Source organism: Oncorhynchus clarkii, chromosome 32, assembly GCF_045791955.1.
Source record: "Oncorhynchus clarkii lewisi isolate Uvic-CL-2024 chromosome 32, UVic_Ocla_1.0, whole genome shotgun sequence".
NCBI classification, from domain to species: Eukaryota; Metazoa; Chordata; class Actinopteri; order Salmoniformes; family Salmonidae; genus Oncorhynchus; species Oncorhynchus clarkii.
This window is the reverse complement of record NC_092178.1, coordinates 11,245,540-11,266,339: the sequence shown is the minus strand read 5'-3', so window position 1 is coordinate 11,266,339 and position 20,800 is coordinate 11,245,540. Positions and strand designations below refer to the sequence as shown.

Sequence of the window (20,800 nt, the reverse complement as noted above, 5' to 3'; positions counted from 1 at the left end):
CACACTAATGTCTTATGTGAAATGAATGTGATCCCATGTGATCACACATGAAATAGAGTGTACCCATTCATTATAACGGTTTATTTGTCTAATAACCCACTCTGGTCGATGGCTGAAATTCGAGCAAAGAAGATCTGGGAACTAGTAATGTAACTACTGCCATCTACTGGTTGGAGAGGGAACATTGTAGAGAGAGCATTCACAGTAAGAATTTTTGCAGATACCTTTTCAGGTTTACATTTTGGATAGGCTATATTTTCAGCCAGCCTTTTATCATGCAAACGTATGAATAAGACGTGTTACTTTTAAGTAAAAGGCCATTTAGTGCTTTACCATTTAAATAAATAATTGTATACAAATGAAATATGCTATAGACTAGAGAGGGTATTTGTCTGCATTGATACATCAATTTTAAGATTTCACTGCAGTCCTATTTGTTACTTTGTGGTCAGGTCACGCACGGAACATTAGCCTTATATATTGTGGTCAAATTATGTTTAATTTTACTTTCAACTTTTATTTCCATTAAGTCGAGCCTATTATTAGCCTGCCTGTCTCCCTGATGCCTTTTCAGCACCATGGACAAGAGCCATTAGGAGCGGTTCAGCTCTGCCAAGCCTTTTTCGCGGGCGTCACCCTAAAAACAACAGAGGGGCAACAGCCACCCCGTCTCCTTTAATAGGGGTGACTGAACACTCCAATACAAAGGGACATTAGAGGGAAAAGCGACCGTCTCTTGCTTTGGGGATGCGCGTCAAGGGACCACGGTAGCCAATCTGCTTGAGCACGTAGATGCTCGTAATTCACGACCCCCCTTTGCTGTCTCGCGCAGTGTTCTTTCTGACTCAGTGCCTTACAGCAGTGCTCCCTGTTCTCTCCACGCATCGACCAGAAACTGCGACGCAGGCTCCCTCCAGTAGCCTAGCCCACTTCTTTCACCACCAACGCCGCACAAACTGACAGACATGGCTAAAACAGCAATTGGTAAGCTAACGGTTTACCGTTATTTGGGTCTGTGTTTTTGGGACGGGTTGATAGCCGTGGTGGTTTTGGTGGTTTTGCTTGACTGTGTGTGAGGATGCTGCCTGTGTGAGATAACAGCGGCGACACCTTGGCACAAAAGACTGCCAAGCATTGAATCAGGGGAGCGGTCAAAGTCTGTCGCATGTCAAACAATATTCTTGTTTTCTACTTGTGAGTGGTGCAATCATCTTGCTTTTGTCTTCCTTGAGCCTGAACTGCATGCATTCGTTTTTGTTTTATTCCTATATCAACAGGGTTGGATGATGATTGTGGGCTACACTTTATGATTAAATAGCCTAGCCCAATAATATTGTATTATATATAGATTCAATCTCCAATGTTACAGTGTGCATAAAGCGAATAAATAGCCTAGATTGAAGAAATCCAATGGCACATTAGCGATAGGTTATTCGAACGCGATAGGGAATCCATGGATGGATGTTGGATGCCGCACCTGCCGCTCTAGCCCCCGACACATGCTCATACAGCAACATAATGCAGACAGAGCGACCGCACCCAACATCCCGGTCTCTCTCCCTCTCATCATGAGCGCAGAGCAGCTCTTCGAGGTTCTAAATTAATCTAACCCGTTACAAATCCTATTATAGAGACTGGACTAGCGTTTATTAGAATGTTATGCTCAATCCATTTGAATGATGAGAGGAAATGTTGAGAATAAATTCATCTTTGTTCGTGCACTTTATATCCATGCTAAAGCTGTCAGGTGAAGAATTACGAATTGCAATGGAAATTAATGGATGGAAGTTGAAATGTGGCATCATATTCCAGCAATATCATGCCTGGTCTTGATATCATTTTTATTGCATGGGCTGGGCTTGATTTGCCTATACAGTATGTGCATCTACTATATTGCTGCGTCAGTCACAATAAATGTTTAAAGACATGTTCGAGTTTAAAGTGTAAAAGCCTATCCAAGATTCGGTAATGCGTAATGGAGCACATTCGTGCGCATTTAGGGCCCTTTTGAGTGAGGCCCGTCTCTATGGTGACGGTCAAGCGTTTACTTTTATTCTGGATGAATATGTCTGTGATGCGCCGGCAGACAGACAGCAATAAATGCAAGTGTGTCAGGTCCTGAAGTCTGTCTGCATCAGCAGCGGGCTTGTTCATCATGACCCGGCCTGGCCGCGTCGCTGTTATGTTTTTATTTATTATTGAGTTGTAGACCTACACAGGGCGAGTGGGGTGGGCCAAACACCCCGGGGTACATCATCGTCAGAGCCGTTGTCAGTGGGTGCAAGGGCAGGTAGGTCGGCAGGCAGGATCAGCTGTGGGTTGGTTGTGTACCAAATAAATAACAATGACTGGAATAGAAATGGACATTAATATGAGAATATGTACAGTCTGAGATCAATGCACTTTTTGCAGGGGGGCAAGCAAACAGACAGGCAGGAAGACAGACAGACAGGAAGACAGACAGGCAGGAAGACAGATTGACATGCAGGAAGACAGGAAGACAGACAGACAGACATGAAGACAGATAGGCAGGAAGACAGATAGGCAGGAAGACAGATATGCAAGAAGACAGATAGACATGCAGGCAGACTGGAAGACAGATAGGCAGGAAGACAGATTGACAGGAAGACAGATAGGCAGGAAGACAGATTGACATGCAGGCAGACAGTAAGACAGGAAGACAGATAGACAGGAAGACAGATAGGCAGGAAGACAGATATGCAGGAAGACAGATTGACATGCAGGCAGACAGGAAGACAGACAGAAAGACAGGAAGACAGATAGGCAGGAAGACAGATAGACATGCAGGCAGACAGGAAGACATACAGGCAGGAAGACAGATAGACATGCAGACAGACAGGAAGACAGACAGACAGACAGGAAGACAGACAGGCAGGAAGACAGATAGACATGCAGACAGACAGGAAGACAGACAGGCAGATAGACAGATAGACAGATAGACAGACAGGAAGACAGATAGACAGACAGACAGGCAGGCAGGCAGACAGATAGACAGATAGACAGGAAGACAGACAGGCAGGCAGGAAGACAGATAGACAGATAGACAGATAGACAGACAGGCAGACAGACAGGCAGACAGGCAGGCAGGCTGGATATTTGAGAGATGTGGCATACACAGCCTTCTCCCAATTGCATATAGCTGCAGGCCTATTGACCACAAGCCAAAATTCATGTTCTCGGCTCACTTGGCTTCTGATTTGTCTATTGACATCAAACATGCTTACATTAACATACAGATCCTCAGATCTGTTAACATAACACATCCATTAACATACAGATCCTCAGATCTGTTAACATAACACACCCATTAACATAACAGATCCTCATTCATTTATAATATATATTATAGGAATTTAATACATTTTCTCAGATCCTGATTATTAGGTTGTATGTGTAGGGTACAGCCTACGGTCTGATCTCTCAGGCAAGCCCATTAGTTAGGTGTGGCCACCAGATTTCTCCTCTCCAGTCTTTGTGTTCAGGGGCCAAAGCTTTCTGGGAGAATGGCGCCACCCAGAGTTTGTCATGCACAGCCTCTGCAGTGTCACTGAGTGCATCCCTGAACCAGTTCTGCCAGACTCATTCTTGTGCCTGTTGTTGCCATAGAGCTGTATTCATCACTTCTCAAGACCAATCGATAGTTGGAGAAGAAAATGTATACGACTGAAGCAAAAGATGAAATCCAATATCCCAGCCAGAGAGGAGAGGCTATTGTTAGGAACCTGATGAATGTACCTTAGTTAAACTAGTCATTATACCTTAATATATGTCCATGTCTATGACATAACACCAAAAGGGAACATTAGTCTTTGGGTGTGGTATGAAACATAGAAATCGCCTCTTGTCTGCATTTCAGTGTTCTACAATCCATACTAATGTCTGAAACCTCCCTTGTTGGTAATATTCTCCACCTACCATCCCACTCAGTAGCCCATTTTCACTCTAACCCCTCATGAATGCTGTAATTACACTACTGATTATATTGTAGAGTAAAGGCTGGGTTGTAAACTAACTGATGAGCTTTATCCACCAAGCACACACATACACGCACGCACGCACACACACACACACACACACACACACACACACACACACACACACACACACACACACACACACACACACACACACACACACACACACACACACACACACACACACACACACACACACACACACACACACACACACACACACACACAGACACTCATGCAAATGGACACACACTCATGCACACACACAAACACACACACACAGACACACGCATACACATACACACGCACACACATGCACACGCACACACAGCTTATTGGGCTCTGGAAACCTGTAAGGCCCCAGTATTGACGGGAACAACAGGACAGTATTGGGTTGGGTTGGCAGGACGGGAACAACAGGACAGTATTGGGTTGGGGTGGAGGGAGGGACAGGGGACAACAGGAGAGTATTGGGTTGGGGTGGAGGGACAGGGGACAACAGGACAGTATTGGGTTGGGGTGGAGGGACAGGGGACAACAGGACAGTATTGAGTTGGGGTGGAGGGACAGGGGACAACAGGACAGTATTGAGTTGGGGTGGAGGGAGGGACAGGGGACAACAGGACAGTATTGGGTTGGGGTGGAGGGACAGGGGACAACAGGACAGTATTTAGTTGGGGTGGAGGGAGGGACAGGGGACAACAGGACAGTATTGGGTTGGGGTGGAGGGACAGGGGACAACAGGACAGTATTGAGTTGGGGTGGAGGGACAGGGGACAACAGGACAGTATTGAGTTGGGGTGGAGGGACAGGGGACAACAGGACAGTATTGAGTTGGGGTGGAGGGACAGGGGACAACAGGACACTTTCGGGTTGGGGTGGAGGGACAAGGGACAACAGGACAGTATTGGGTTGGGGTGGAGGGACAGGGGACAACAGGACAGTATTGAGTTGGGTGGAGGGACAGGGGACAACAGGACACTTTTGGGTTGGGGTGGAGGGACAGGGGGAACAACAGCACAGGACCGGAGGGGTTATTGATTATCTGTGGTCTCATGCTAAAGGATTACAGCAGGAAGCACACTAACTGCCTCTGTTTCCGTGGTGAGGAGGAGATCTCCATGGGAATGGAAGAGGATGCTCAGTGTAAAACTTGCTGAAAAGATGACTAAATGATTTCTCTTCACACAGTAGAATTGTGTGTTTTTAGTGCACCCTAATAGAATAACATGTTGTTTAGAATTGGGTCAAACCGTTGAACAAATTAATTTAATATACATATATTTTCCAGTATAAATCTGTTGACAACATTCCCTAAACACCAAAACACACAGCTGGCCAGGGCGAGAACAGGCTGACAGCTACCAGCCGCAGTTATCTTCTGACCTGCTCAATAAGCACTTAACCTGCATGATCTGCTCCACTGAACCACCAATTGTTCACATCACTGACATCACTGACAAGCTGAGTCGTCCTGAAGGGAATATGGCTGCTGCCTGTGGTTCCCAGGCACGCACAGGTCTGTTAGTGTGGTGTGTGTGTGTGTGAATCTACTCACACCACACACATGCATGCACTTGTATGCACACACACACACACACACACACACACTTAAGCACAGATGCACACACACACACACACACACACACACACACACACACACACACACACACACACACACACACACACACACACACACACACACACACACACTTAAGCACAGATGCACACACACACACACACACACACACACACACACACACACACACACACACACACACACACACACACACTTAAGCACAGATGCGCACACACACACACGCCTACACACACTTCCACCACCCACCAGTAGAGATGGTCTGGTCCGGTAATTACAACTTAAAATCCCCTCCACCGCTCCACTGAACGCAGCAGCCTCCATTTGCCTTCCCTGAGGACCCTCGATCACCTGTGGGAGTTAGCCAGCCCAAATCAGCCTCCTCCTCTTCACATCCCCCTTTTCCCCTTTCTTTTTCTCCTCTATGGGAGGGCTTAACCCAGTCCCCCTTTTCTCCTCTATGGGAGGGCTTAACCCAGTCCCCCTTTTCTCCTCTATGGGAGGGCTTAACCCAGTCCCCCTTTTCTCCTCTATGGGAGGGGTTAACCCAGTCCCCCTTTTCTCCTCTATGGGAGGGGTTAACCCAGTCCCCCTTTTCTCCTCTATGGGAGGGGTTAACCCAGTCCCCCTTTTCTCCTCTATGGGAGGGGTTAACCTAGTCCCCCTTTTCTCCTCTATGGGAGGGGTTAACCCAGTCCCCCTTTTCTCCTCTATGGGAGGGGTTAACCTAGTCCCCCTTTTCTCCTCTATGGGAGGGGTTAACCCAGTCCCCCTTTTCTCCTCTATGGGAGGGGTTAACCCAGTCCCCCTTTTCTCCTCTATGGGAGGGGTTAACCCAGTCCCCCTTTTCTCCTCTATGGGAGGGCTTAACCCAGTCCCCCTTTTCTCCTCTATGGGAGGGCTTAACCCAGTCCCCCTTTTCTCCTCTATGGGAGGGGTTAACCCAGTCCCCCTTTTCTCCTCTATGGGAGGGGTTAACCCAGTCCCCCTTTTCTCCTCCACATCTTCTGGAAAGGAGTTGTTAACACACCTATCATAGAGAGCTAACCCAGTCCTCCTCTCTGCTCTCTCCTCTCATTCTCTTCCCTCTCTTCTAGGAGGGGTCAACAAGCCCATCGGAGAGTCAGAGAGATAACGCTAACATGTGAGAGTTCATCTGATGCACCGTGGCGTCTGCCAGGCTGAGAGCTGGCTGTTGTGGCAGACAGATAGAGACAGGGAGAGGAGAGGGGAAGTCTGGTGGTGCAGCACCACTGCTGTAGGTGCTAGAATACACTTCATTCGAACAGACAGATAGAGACAGGGAGATGGTTTTGCCGGGTGTGTAACAGCAGAACGTCCATGGGCACTAGCTACACTTCTCTCCTCCATGTCGAACTGTAAATCTAAGAGCTTTACTTTTCTCAGTGTTGACTCCCAACCAGGGACATCAGTCAGGGGGTCAATGTAGCACATTTCAGCCCTGCAGCCCACAGCGTGTGATCATATCAACTGGGTTCTACTTGGCACGTCGAGGTGCCCAGACGGTACACTGTGCCTTCAGACACTGTACTGTACACTATAAACAGCAGCCAGGAGAGGTAGAGGACATAGCCAGACTGTCTGTGGCAGTACAATATGATGGAGTAGATGTCTTCTTTCTACCGGCTCCCTGATGGGATGCTACAGTAGGTTCACATCCCACTTTGGGTGCCAGTACAGCTCTGTAACATTCTAACCTGGAATCACTATTGATTCACTTAACAGTCATGATGGCACTGTTGGTCCCCTACCTTATGGAGGTACTTAAAAAAGCCAGGGAAGACAACTGCTTTCCAGAGTCTTTCTCTCAAGCAGTGATTACTGTAATCCACAAGAAAGGAAAAAACCCGCTAAAGTGCGCCTCCTACAAACCAATCTCTCTCCTTAACACCGATTGTAAACTGGTCACCAAGATGCTATCTAAGAGACTGGAGTCATGTCCCTGTTGGTCAACCCAGATCAGACTGCCTCATAATGAACAGATCTCAGAAGGACTGTTGATATAATTCACCTTGTTAACAAAAACAAAATACCCAGTGTCGCAGTCTCCCTCGACGCTGAAAAGGTCTTTGATAGGGTTGAATGGCCACACCTCTTTCACATCTTGGAACAGTTCGGTTTAGGTAACGTGTTTGTAAACTTGATAAAATCACTCTACAAATCTCCTAAAGCTAGGATTGCTACCAATGGGATTACTTCCTCCTCTTCCTTTCTCTATAGGGGGAACAGACAAGGTTGCCCAATTAGCCCCCACCTCTTTGCCCTCGCCATCAAACTGTTGGCTGAGGCCATTAGAACGTGCCCTGACATACATGGCTTTGAGGTGGGCCCCCATACCCATAAACTATCACTCTTTGCGGACAACCTTATCTTATTTCTAACAAACCCAGAACATTCCCTCTCTCACTCACTTACAGAACCTATTACAGTGTTATAGTTCTTTCTCTGGATATAAGGTCAATTTATCGTTGTCTGTCTTTGACCATCACACCATCAAGCACAAGTTTCCTTTTAGATGGTCGCCTATGGGCTTCACATATTTGGGCATAATGGTGGATGGTAACCTGAACAACCTCTATAAACTCAATCTGGCAAGTTTGTTGCAAAAGTTGGAGGGTGACCTTTGTAAATGGATGGACTTACCTCTCACTCTACTGGGTAGAATCAATGTAATTCAAATGAATGTCCTGCCCAGATTTCTATATCTGTTTCAATCTCTCCCTATCCCTGTTCCCGCAGCATTCTTTTCCTCTCTCGACAAACTGACCAGACGGTTTATCTGGCACGGCAAAACCCCTAGGGATGGCCTGGATAAACTGACCCTTGATTACGGTCAAGGGGGCTTAAACCTCCCCAATTTTAGAATGTACTATTGGACTGCACAGTCTAGGTTTCTGTCTCAGAGGTTTGACAATGGTCCCTCTCCCTCATGGTTGAACATTGAAAAGCTTGAGGTAAATGATGACACTGGGGCAGAATTGTTTTAAAAATATGAGAGAAAATCTATAAAAACCATCACAGACAACCCTTTAATCATACATTCTGTCCTGGCATGGTGCAAACTGCATGAGCTGTTCGGACGAGGGGGATTCCTTTCCCCTAAAACCCCTTTATGGAACAATAGATTGATTCCTATGTTTTTCCTGAATAGTAACTTAAGACCATGGTCTGATAAGGGAATCCCTCTTCTGGAACATTGTTATGAGGAGGGAGTTCTTATGTCTTTTGATCAGCTGAAACAGAAATACCACTTGCCTAACAGGGACTTCTTTAGCTACCTACAACTACGAAACTTTATTAGGGTGACTCTCAAGGGACAATGGAACCTACCTAAGATGTCACCTATTGAACAACTCTGCCATGCAGACCAACCACTGTTCAAGACCATTTCCCGTGTATACGATGCTCTTATGTCAGGACTAGCACTGCCTGAGCTAGATAAACCCCGACTTAGATGGGAAAAAGATCTGGGTATTGATCTTGATGAGGCACTATGGAGTGACCTTTGCAGGGATGATGTTACATCCACATTGAACTCCAGATACAGACTGATCCAGTTTAATTTCCTCTATCAGCTCTATATCACCCCATCTCGACTGCACAAGTTCAACCCTGATATCTCCTCTCTATGTTTGAGATGTGGCTAAGATGAAGAAACATTCCTCCATAACACTTGGCAGTGTTCAAAACTACACGGTTTCTGTCAGGGGGTATGCGATACCATATCCTCAATTCACGGGGTTGCATTCCCTTTAGACCCGGAGGTCTGTCTACTGAGTAACTTTACTAACACCAATCTTAGGCAAAGCCATACTATAAAGCTAACAGAAATATTGCTTGCGATTGCCAAGAAATGTATTGCCTTGAAATGGAAATTGGATTCCTCCCTGCCAGTTGCAATGTGGCTCTCGGAAGTTAATAGTTGTATCCCACTGGAGAAAATCACTTACTACTTGAGGAATAAGTTAAAGACATTTTACAGAATTTGACAACATTTTATTGACTATATGGAGAATCTCCCCCCACAGCACATTGATTGAATCTCTATATAATCCTTATTGTAACGGCTTTCTTCTATCTCCTCTTCTGATGAAGAGGTAGAACAAGGATCGGACCAAAATGCGGCGTGTAGATTGCGATCCATGTTTATTAAACAAACGTAAAACACGAATCAAAATACAAACACTACAAAATAATAAACGTAATGAAAACCTAAACAGCCTATCTGGTGAAAAAACACATAGACAGGAACAATCACCCACAAACACACAGTGAAACCCAGGCTACCTAAATATGGTTCCCAATCAGAGACAATGACGAACACCTGCCTCTGATTGAGAACCATATCAGGCCGAACATAGAACTAGACAAACTAGACATGTAACATAGAATGCCCACTCAGATCACACCCTGACCAACCACAACATAGAACTATACAAAGTAAACTATGGTCAGGGTGTGACAGTACCCCCCCCCCAAGGTGCGGACTCCGGCCGCAAAACCTGAACCTATAGGGGAGGGTCTGGGTGGGCATCTGTCCGCGGTGGCGGCTCTGGCGCTGGACGTGGACCCCACTCCATGACAGTTTTAATCCCCCTCCTAAACGTCCCTAAATAGGTTACCCACCACAATGATAACATGGGACAGAGGGATAGCTCGGGACAGAGGTAACTCGGGACAGATGGGTAGCTCAGCACTGAGAGGAAGTTCAGCACTGAGAAGAAGCTCAGCACTGAGAGGAAGCCCAGGCAGGTAGTAGAAACTACCAGAACCTGGCTGGCTGGCGGTTTCAGCAGATCCTGGTCGACTAGCAGATCTGGGAGAATCTGGTCGACTGGCGGATCTGGGAGAATCTGGTCGACTGGCGGATCTGGGAGAATCTGGTCGACTGGCGGATCTGGGAGAATCTGGTCGACTGGCGGATCTGGGAGAATCTGGTCGACTGGCGGATCTGGGAGAATCTGGTCGACTGGCGGATCTGGGAGAATCTGGTCGACTGGCGGATCTGGGAGAATCTGGTCGACTGGCGGATCTGGGAGAATCTGGTCGACTGGCGGATCTGGGAGAATCTGGTCGACTGGCGGATCTGGGAGAATCTGGTCGACTGGCGGATCTGGGAGAATCTGGTCGACTGGCGGATCTGGGAGAATCTGGTCGACTGGCGGATCTGGGAGAATCTGGTCGACTGGCGGATCTGGGAGAATCTGGTCGACTGGCAGATCTGGGAGAATCTGGTCGACTGGCAGATCTGGGAGAATCTGGTCGACTGGCAGATCTGGAAGAGTCTGGTCGACTGGCAGATCTGGAAGAGTCTGGTCGACTGGCAGATCTGGAAGAGTCTGGTCGACTGGCAGATCTGGAAGAGTCTGGACGACTGGCAGCTCTGGAAGAGTCTGGTCGACTGGCAGCTCTGGAAGAGTCTGGTCGACTGGCAGCTCTGGAAGAGTCTGGTCGACTGGCAGCTCTGGAAGAGTCTGGTCGACTGGCAGCTCTGGAAGAGTCTGGTCGACTGGCAGCTCTGGCTGCTCCATGCTGACTGGCTGCTCCATGATGACTGGTAGCTCTGGCTGCTCCATGCTGACTGGCTGCTCCATGCTGACTGGCAGCTCTGGCTGCTCCATGCTGACTGGCTGCTCCATGCTGACTGGCAGCTCTGGCTGCTCCATGCTGACTGGCTGCTCTGGCTGCTCCATGCTGACTGGCTGCTCCATGCTGACTGGCTGCTCCATGCTGACTGGCGGCCCTGGCTGCTCCATGCTGACTGGCGGCCCTGGCTGCTCCATGCTGACTGGCGGCCCTGGCTGCTCCATGCTAACTGGCAGCTCTGGCGGCTCCTTGCAGACTGGCAGCTCTGGCGGCTCCTTGCAGACTGGCAGCTCTGGCGGCTCCTTGCAGACTGGCAGCTTTGGCGGCATCCTGCAGACAGGCAGCTCTGGCGGCTCCTTGCAGACTGGCAGCTCCATGCAGACTGGCAGCTCTATGCAGACTGGCAGCTCCATGCAGACTGGCAGCTCCTTGCAGACTGGCAGCTCCTTGCAGACTGGCAGCTCCTTGCTAACTGGCAGCTCTAAGCTAACTGGCAGCTCTATGCTAACTGGCAGCTCTATGCTAACTGGCAGCTCTATGCTAACTGGCAGCTCTATGCTAACTGGCAGTTCTGAACAGGCGGGAGACTCCGGCAGCGCTGGAGAGGAGGAAGGCTCCGACAGCGCTAAACAGGCGAGGCGCACTGTAGGCTTGATGCGTGGTACTGGCACTGGTGGTACTGGGCCAAGGACACGCACAGGAAGCCTGGTGCGGGGAGCTGCTACCGGAGGGCTGGGGTGTGGAGGTGGTACTGGAAAAACCGGACCGTGCAGGCGCACTGGAGCTCTTGAGCACCGAGCCTGCCCAACCTTACCTGGTTGAATGCTCACGGTCGCCCTGCCAGTGCGGCGAGGTGGAATAGCCCGCACTGGACTATGCAGGCGAACCGGAGACACCGAGCGCAAGACTGGTGCCATGTAAACCGGCCCAAGGAGACGCACTGGGGACCAGCTGCGTAGAGCCGGCTTCATGGCATTAGGCTCGACGCTCAATCTAGCCCGGCAGACACGCGGAGCTGGAATATACCGCACCGGGCTATGCACCCGCACTGGAGACACCGTGCGCACCACTGCATAACACGGTGCCTGTCCGGTCTCTCTAGCCCCCCGGTAAGCACAGGGAGTCTGCTCAGGTCTCCTACCTGGCATAGCCATACTCCCTGTTAGCCCCCCCCCCCAAGAAATTTTTGGGGCTGCCTCTCAGGCTTCCATCCGCTACGTCGTGCTGCCTCCTCGTATCTGCGCCTCTCAGCTTTCGCCGCCTCCAGTTCTTCTTTGGGGCGGCGATATTCTCCTGGCTGAGCCCAGGGTCCTCTTCCTTCTAATTCGTCCTCCCATGTCCATACCTCCTCTTTGGGCTGCTCCTGTTGTTTCTTCTCCCGCTGCACCTTAGTGCGGCTACACTCCCCTGGTTTAGCCCAGGGTCCTCTCCCGTCGAGGATTTCCTCCCATGTCCAGAAATCCTTATTGCGCTTCTCCTCGCGCTGCTCCTGCCTGTTGACACGCTGCTTGGTCCGTTGGTGGTGGGTGATTCTGTAACGGCTTTCTTCTATCTCCTCTTCTGATGAAGAGGTAGAACAAGGATCGGACCAAAATGCGGCGTGTAGATTGCGATCCATGTTTATTAAACAAACGTAAAACACGAATCAAAATACAAACACTACAAAATAATAAACGTAATGAAAACCTAAACAGCCTATCTGGTGAAAAAACACATAGACAGGAACAATCACCCACAAACACACAGTGAAACCCAGGCTACCTAAATATGGTTCCCAATCAGAGACAATGACGAACACCTGCCTCTGATTGAGAACCATATCAGGCCGAACATAGAACTAGACAAACTAGACATGTAACATAGAATGCCCACTCAGATCACACCCTGACCAACCACAACATAGAACTATACAAAGTAAACTATGGTCAGGGTGTGACACTTATATAATGTTTCACACGTAATGTATAATATGTAGCCTACGGCAGGTGACCATATGATCCAATGTCTCATTATTATTATTTTTTATTTTACTCTTTATTATGACTTATTTATTGTATGTTTGTATATATAATTATTATTATTTATTTTTTTGTTACACTTGTCTGTTACTGTCACTTAGTCCTAATGTTGTCTAATATCTTCTCACTTTTGTTTTGAATGTTCTTAATTGGAAAATGCAAAAATAAAATATTTTAAAAAAAGTAATGATGGCAGAACAATTCAATTTGGATTCTGGAACAGGCTAGTAGCTTTCAGCAACATCAGCCATAATCAGTGTGCCTGCAGGTGCTATCCCTACTGTTAAATAGCTGTTGGATGTTACCAGTGTTAGCGACAGACTCTGCTAGCTAAGTGAATAAGTAATAGGCTAAAATGAAATGCATAGCTGATGATGAATGAATCCTGTGGGGAGGTGGTCGACCGCTGTGGAGAATGAATCTTGTGTGGAGGTGGTCGACCAATTTGGAGAATGAATCCTGTTTGGAGCAGATCGACCGCTGTGGAGAATGAATCCTGTGGGCAGATGGTCGACCGCTGTGGAGATCAGAGCATAGGAGGACACAGCACACACACACACACACACACACACACACACACACACACACACACACACACACACACACACACACACACACACACTTAAGCACAGATGCACACACACACACACACACACACACACACACACACACACACACACACACACACACACACACACACACACACACACACACACACACACACACACACACACACACACACACACATCCCACTTCCCTTCACAGTCTGCACAAACAAAGCCCAATGAAATGGGGCTTAGAAACCTCAAGCTGATTCTTCTCACCAGACTAGACCGCCTTTGATGATCATGCGTTCTTTTATTTTTAAGGATTTACTGAATATTTATTTTCCTAAACATCTAATGATGGCGATGCAATGTGATATGATAATTTATGAGGAGGAGAAAGTAGGATAACTGTCTGTCTGTGTGTGTGTGTGCGTGTGTGTGTTTTCCACAGCGTACAAAGAGAAGATGAAGGAGATGTCTGTCCTGTCTCTCCTCTGCTCCTGCCTGTACCCAGAGACACGCAAGAACCTGGTGGGAGAGTTCCAAGGTAAACACAAATGTCACCTGACTTTTTAAAATGTTTTTTTTTTTCAACTTACAGCAAAGGCAACCAAGAGGCAATTAAAAACAAAAGTGAAAGTTTGATTTGCGGTAATATTATCACTACAAAGGCAGGATTTAGAGTTTCCCTCTGTGGTTTTCCTCTGTCCGTCCCCTTCTTCTAGTAGCAGGCATGGAGGTGAAGCCCATCAACAAGCGTGCCTCTGGCCAGGCCTTCGAGGTGATCCTGAAGCCCCCCTCTCCGGTGTCAGACGCAGCCCACTGTGTCACCTCGCCCCCTAAGAGGGAGGTCTCTCTGGAGGACATCCAGAAGAAGCTGGAGGCCGCTGAGGACCGGAGGAGAGTGAGTCCGTTAGCATAAGCGGACAACTTAATTCCGTCACTGTATCACACTGAATCATGCTAGCATATGACACTTTGTCCTATCCTTCTTAGCCTATACGTTGGCTTGGCTTAGACTTTGACTGTTATACTTACTTACTCACTAAGCAACGCATATTCATCAGGCAAAGGAATGACACTAAAACAAATTATTACCCTCTCGTTCCCACCTTCTATTCTATTCTACTTTTTTCCTGGTTATATTCTACTCTATTCTATTCTATCACCGCTTCAGTCCCAGGAGGCCCAGGTTCTCAGGGCCCTGGCAGAAAAGCGGGAGCACGAGAGAGACGTGGTGATGAAGGCCATGGAGGAGAACAGCAACTTCAGCAAGATGGCAGAGGAGAAGCTGACCATGAAGATGGAGCAGATCAAGGAGAACCGCCAGGCCTACCTGGCCTCCATCATGGAGCGCCTGCAGGAGAAGGTGAGAATAGAGTTTGGTGGGAAAGAGGGTAGGTGGAGACAGCAAGACCAGGGGAATGGACAAGGGGTGTGCAAGGTAGAAGGCTTTGATATTTTTCGGTAGGTGCTTCGAGCATCATTCACGGATGAAACACTGGCCATTGTAGTTGAATATGTCAGCTGAAAGGGAAGCGTAAATTGACAGACTTGAACCAGAGAGTCTCAGGGCCGGGTCAGTATTGAGAGGTGTCCAACATGGCAGCGTCTCTCTCTGTGTTGTCCTCAGGAGAGGCATGCCCAGGTGGTGCGCAGGAACAAAGAGCTGAGGGAAGAGCTGACAGCGTGAGCAGGCGAGGGGCGCCACAAACCATCGTACCCCCCCCCTACAGCCACCCTCCTGTACCCTGTACTCCTCCGCCCCCTCCCAAGGGACTCCCCTGACAACCCCACTTCTACAGCACCCCCAGCGTCAGAAGACCCCCCCAGAGTGAGGTGGAGGACCCACCGGCACCCCACACCAACAGCATTAGCAAATGGGGGGATTGCAAAAGAAATGACCAAAATGTCACCCCCCCCCCTCCCTAATAAATAATGTTTTTGCTCGATTTCAAATGCTGAAAAAAGAAAAGATGAAAAGCCAACCAAGTTATAGTGGGTATTGTTTTTTGTAAATACTTATGTTTTTGTTATATACAGTAGGATAGTACAGCAGAAGTATTGCAGTGTGCCATTTTAGCATTTTCTCTATCTATGGATGTACTTTTATTTTATTTTTTTCTCAAACAAAAATCGTTTGCAGTTTCTCTCGTACTATAAGGCTTCTGTGTTGTTGTGAGTTCGCCAGCTAGCCGACGTGCGTTTGCGCTGGTTATTTTCTGACCATGTCTGTTTCTGTGTCAGTCAGTCAGTCAGTCAGTCAGTGTGGGGATGATGATAATACAGGCTGCTCATTGACTTCCAGGAGAGAGACTAGCTAGACATCAGGAGAATACTATAGCTTTTATGAGCCGATTCTCTCCTGTCTGTCTGTCTGATCTCCCACTCTCTTGTATAGAGTAGTTCATTCACACACATGCAAGCGCACACGCATACACAGACTGAGGAATTTGGCAAACACGACATGTTGTTTAAGAGGAGCTTGCTAAAAAATCTGTCAGTTGGGCATCGCAGAAGTCACATGACATCCTTGGTTCATACCGTGATGTCACAGAGGGGTGTTATGGTCCTTTCTCGTTCCCAAGACCCCCTGCGTCATCTGTCAATCACTCTCTCAGCATGTACTGTATGTACCATCTTAGACGTGTAGATAATGTAATCGTGCCTAGAATGCTACAAGCTCATATAGCGGTTAACGCTTAAGCAATGGTAGATCACTAAGTAACATCCATGTCCTTAAATAGGCTAATGGGCCCTCTCAGCTCTTTCATGTTGTGCCACAGAGGAACCAAGCCAAATGCTACTACAGAGGTTTCACTCTCTATGGAGAATCATAGTTTGACTCTCTCACTATTGAGAATGAGTCATTGTACCGTCGTCTCTTAACTGTGTACGGCAAACTATGGCACAGGAGAACAAGTAGGCAACATTAAGACGTAAGAAAACAACCAACACACAGACATATAATAACATCTAGAAGATCCTGACATGACAATGGAAGACAAAGGGTGCATGTTTCAGTAGGGGTGGGTGAGAGAGTGTGTATGTTTCAGTAGGGGTGGGTGGATGTGTGTGAGAGAGTGTGCATGTTTCAGTAAGGGTGGGTGAGAGAGTGTGTATGTTTCAGTAGGGGTGGGTGACAGAGTGTGTATGTTTCAGTAGGGGTGGGTGAGAGAGTGTGTATGTTTCAGTAGGGGTGGGTGAGAGAGTGCATGTTTCAGTAGGGGTGGGTGGATGTGTGTGAGAGAGTGTGTATGTTTCAGTAAGGGTGGGTGAGAGAGTGTGTATGTTTCAGTAGGGGTGGGTGGATGTGTGTGAGAGAGTGTGTATGTTTCAGTAGGGGTGGGTGAGAGAGTGTGTATGTTTCAGTAGGGGTGGGTGAGAGAGTGCATGTTTCAGTAAGGGTGGGTGGATGTGTGTGAGAGAGTGTGCATGTTTCAGTAAGGGTGGGTGGATGTGTGTGAGAGAGTGTGCATGTTTCAGTAGGGGTGGGTGAGAGAGTGTGAATGTTTCAGTAGGGGTGGGTGGATGTGTGTGAGAGAGTGTGAATGTTTCAGTAGGGGTGGGTGGATGTGTGTGAGAGAGTGTGCATGTTTCAGTAGGGGTGGGTGAGAGAGTGTGAATGTTTCAGTAGGGGTGGGTGGATGTGTGTGAGAGAGTGTGTATGTTTCAGTAAGGGTGGGTGGATGTGTGTGAGAGAGTGTGCATGTTTCAGTAAGGGTGGGTGGATGTGTGTGAGAGAGTGTGTATGCTTCAGTAGGGGTGGGTGGATGTGTGTGAGAGAGTGTGCATGTTTCAGTAGGGGTGGGTGGATGTGTGTGAGAGAGTGTGCATGTTTCAGTAGGGGTGGGTGGATGTGTGTGAGAGAGTGTGTCTGTTTCAGTAGGGGTGGGTGGATGTGTGTGAGAGAGTGTGTCTGTTTCAGTAGGGGTGGGTGGATGTGTGTGAGAGAGTGTGTCTGTTTCAGTAGGGGTGGGTGGATGTGTGTGAGAGAGTGTGTCTGTTTCAGTAGGGGTGGGTGGATGTGCGTGCGCCTGCGCTGTTTCTCTGGTTTAGAGCTTAATTATACCAGCCAGGAGGTTGGAGCTGTATGTCCAACCGTCCGTCACATACTAATGACATCACAGCGTCCTGTCTGCGAAATCGCAACATCCTGTCTGTGACATCACACTGTCCTGTCTGCGACATCACAGGGTCCTGTCTGGGACATCACAGGGTCCTGTCTGTGGTGATGAACCTGGCTGTCTCTCTCTCTTCCTGTTTGTGTGTTTTCCCCCCCTCCACATATATCTTTGTGAGCAAGCTGTGGTAATTAAAGGTTTGGGGTTCTGTGAATGATATTGGCTTTGTTTGTTCTTATTCTTTTTTGTTTTATTGCCTTTGAATATGACAAAAATAATTCAAAGGACCAATGGAAAAAATATTTATATCTGTATTATCCTAGAATGTTTATTTCTGTCTCTGAATTCGTTTTGAGAAATAAAACAAAATATGGAAGAGACAAAGGAGAATAGGTCGTCTCCCACAGTTGTAGAGTCGCATATGACCAGCAGGTGGTGACAAAAGATCACAGTTGGCAGTGCTGTAACAACTTGACCCCCGAACATGAAGGCAAATTACAGACTCCTCTTTGAATCTGCATATTTCTCCAAAGCTCAATTGTCCAGTTGACTGCACAACACTACCAGGACCTAGAATCAATGGAGACACTCAAGTTTTTTAATCATATATCTCTTGACACATTCATGAAAATAGTCAAGGCCTCTAAACCTGCATACTGGACCCTATTCCAACTAAACTACTGAAAGAGCTGCTTCCTGTGCTTGGCCCTCCTCTGTTGAACATAATAAACGGCTCTCTATCCACCGGATGTGTACCAAACTCACTAAAAGTGGCAGTAATAAAGCCTCTCTTGAAAAAGCCAAACCTTGACCCAGAAAATGTAAAACATTATCGACCTATATCAAAACTGCCTTCCTGAAGACAAACAATGTATAAGAAACGCTTCAGTCTGGTTTTAGACCCCATCATAGCACTGAGGCTGGACTCGTGAAGGTGGTAAATTACCTTTAATGGTGTCAGACCAAGGTTCTACATCTGTCCTCATGCTCCTAGACCTTAGTGTTGCTTTTGTTACCATCGATCACCACATTCTTTTGGAGAGATTGGAAACCCAAATTGGTCTACACGGACCAAGTTCTGGCCTGGTTTAAATCTTGTCTGTCAGAAAGATATCAGTTTATCTCTGTGGATGTTTTGTCCTCTGACAAATCAACTGTACGTTTCTGTGTTCCGTTTTAGGACCACTATTGTTTTCACTATATATTTCACCTCTTGGTGATGTCATTCGAAAACATAATGTTAACTTTGACTGCTATGCAGATGACACACAGCTGTACATTTCGATGAAACATGGTGAAGCCCCAAAATGTCCCTCCCTGGAAGCCTGTGTTTCAGACAGGAAGTTGATGGCGGCAAATGTTTTACTTTTAAACTCGGACCAAACAGAGATGCTAGTTCTAGGTCCCAAAAAAACAAAGCGATCTTCTGTCAAATCTGAAAATCCATCTTGATGGTTGTACAGTCGTCTCAAATAAAACTGTGAAGGACCTCGGCGTTATTCTGGACCCCGATCTCTCTTTTGACGAACATATCAAGAATATTTCAAGGATATTCTTGAAATATCTTCGTAACATTGCAAAAATCTGAAACTTTTTGTCCACAAATGATGCAGAAAGGGTAATCTATGCGTTTGTCACTTCTAGATTGGACTACTGCAATGCTCTACTTTCTGGCTACCTGGATAAAGCACTAAATAAACGGAAGTTAGTGCTAAACATAGCTGCTAGAATCCTGACTAGAACCCAAAAATGTGATCATATTACTCGAGTGCTAGCCTTCCTACACTGACTTCCTGTTAAGGCAAGGGCTGATTTCAAGATTTTACTGCTAACATACAAAGCATTACATGGACTTGCTCCTAGCTATCTCTACGATTTGGTCCTGCCGTACATACCTACACGTACGCTACGGTCACAAGACGCAGGCCTCCTTACAGTCCCTAGAATTTCTAAGCAAACAGCTGGAAGCAGGGCTTTCTCCTATAGAGCTCGATTTTTATGGAATGGTCTGCCTATCCATGTGAGAGACAGACTCGGTCTCGACCTTTAAATATTTACTGAAAACTAATCCCTTCAGTAGGTCCTATGATTGAGTATAGTTTGGCCCAGGGGTGCGAAAGTGAACGGAAAGGCACTGGAGCGACGAACCGCACTTGCTGTCTCTGCCTGGCCGATTCCCCTCTCTCCGCTTGGATTCTCTGCCTCTGACCCTATTACAGGGACTGAGTCACTGGCTTACTGGTGCTCCTCCAAGCCATGCCTAGGAGGGGTACGTCACTTAAGTGGGTTGAGTCACTGACGTGATCTTCCTGTCCGGTTTTGCGCCCCCTCGGTCTCGTGCAGTGGAGAAGATCTTTGTGGGCTAAACTCTGCCTTGTCTCAGGGTAGTAGGTCTTGCTGCTGCTCCAGTTTCAACTGTTCTGCCTGCGGCTTTGGAACCCTGACCTGTTCACTGGATGTGCTACCTTGTCCCAGACCTGCTGTTTTCTACTCTCTCTCTCTCTACCGCACCTGATGTCTCAGACTCTGAATGCTCAGCTATGAAAATCCAACTGACATTTACTCCTGAGGTGCTGACCTGTTGCTCCATCTACAACCACTGTGATTATTATTATTTGACCCTGCTGGTCATCTATGAACGTTTGAACATCTTGGCAATGTTCTGCTATAATCTCCACCCGGCACAGCCGGAAAAGGACTGGCCACCCCTCATAACCTGGTTCCTCTCTAGGTTTCTAATCTCCACCCGGCACAGCCAGAAGAGGACTGGCCACCCCTCAGAGCCTGGTTCCTCTCTAGGTTTCTAATCTCCACCCGGCACAGGCAGAAGAGGACTGGCCACCCCTCAGAGCCTGGTTCCTCTCTAGGTTTCTTCCTAGGTTCCTGCCTTTCTAGGGAGTTTTCCCTAGCC

General features: G+C 47.6%; 1 protein-coding gene across 2 annotated transcripts; it reads left to right on the top strand.

Moving 5' to 3' along the window:
• The first annotated feature begins 836 nt into the window (after positions 1-836).
• On the top strand, positions 837-17,094 carry LOC139392279 (stathmin-2-like). 2 transcript variants are annotated; one of them, XM_071140148.1, is made up of 5 exons: positions 837-984; positions 14,217-14,312; positions 14,494-14,669; positions 14,943-15,134; positions 15,399-17,094. In XM_071140148.1, the coding sequence occupies exons 1-5, from the start codon at positions 966-968 to the stop codon at positions 15,456-15,458; spliced, it is 543 nt and encodes a 180-aa protein (XP_070996249.1). In that variant the 5' UTR covers positions 837-965; the 3' UTR covers positions 15,459-17,094. The 2 variants fall into 2 exon arrangements, with proteins under 2 accessions (XP_070996249.1, XP_070996248.1); XM_071140147.1 differs by having other exon boundaries at positions 14,491-14,669; positions 15,399-15,578.
• Positions 17,095-20,800: the final 3,706 nt, after the last annotated feature.

Excerpts from the sequence above, each read along its gene's own strand:
- LOC139392279 (XM_071140147.1), top strand. Across the intron at positions 14,670-14,942 it reads CCGCTGAGGACCGGAGGAGA|TCCCAGGAGGCCCAGGTTCT; the intron begins GTGAGTCCGTTA and ends TCACCGCTTCAG. Across the intron at positions 15,135-15,398 it reads TGGAGCGCCTGCAGGAGAAG|GAGAGGCATGCCCAGGTGGT; the intron begins GTGAGAATAGAG and ends TGTTGTCCTCAG.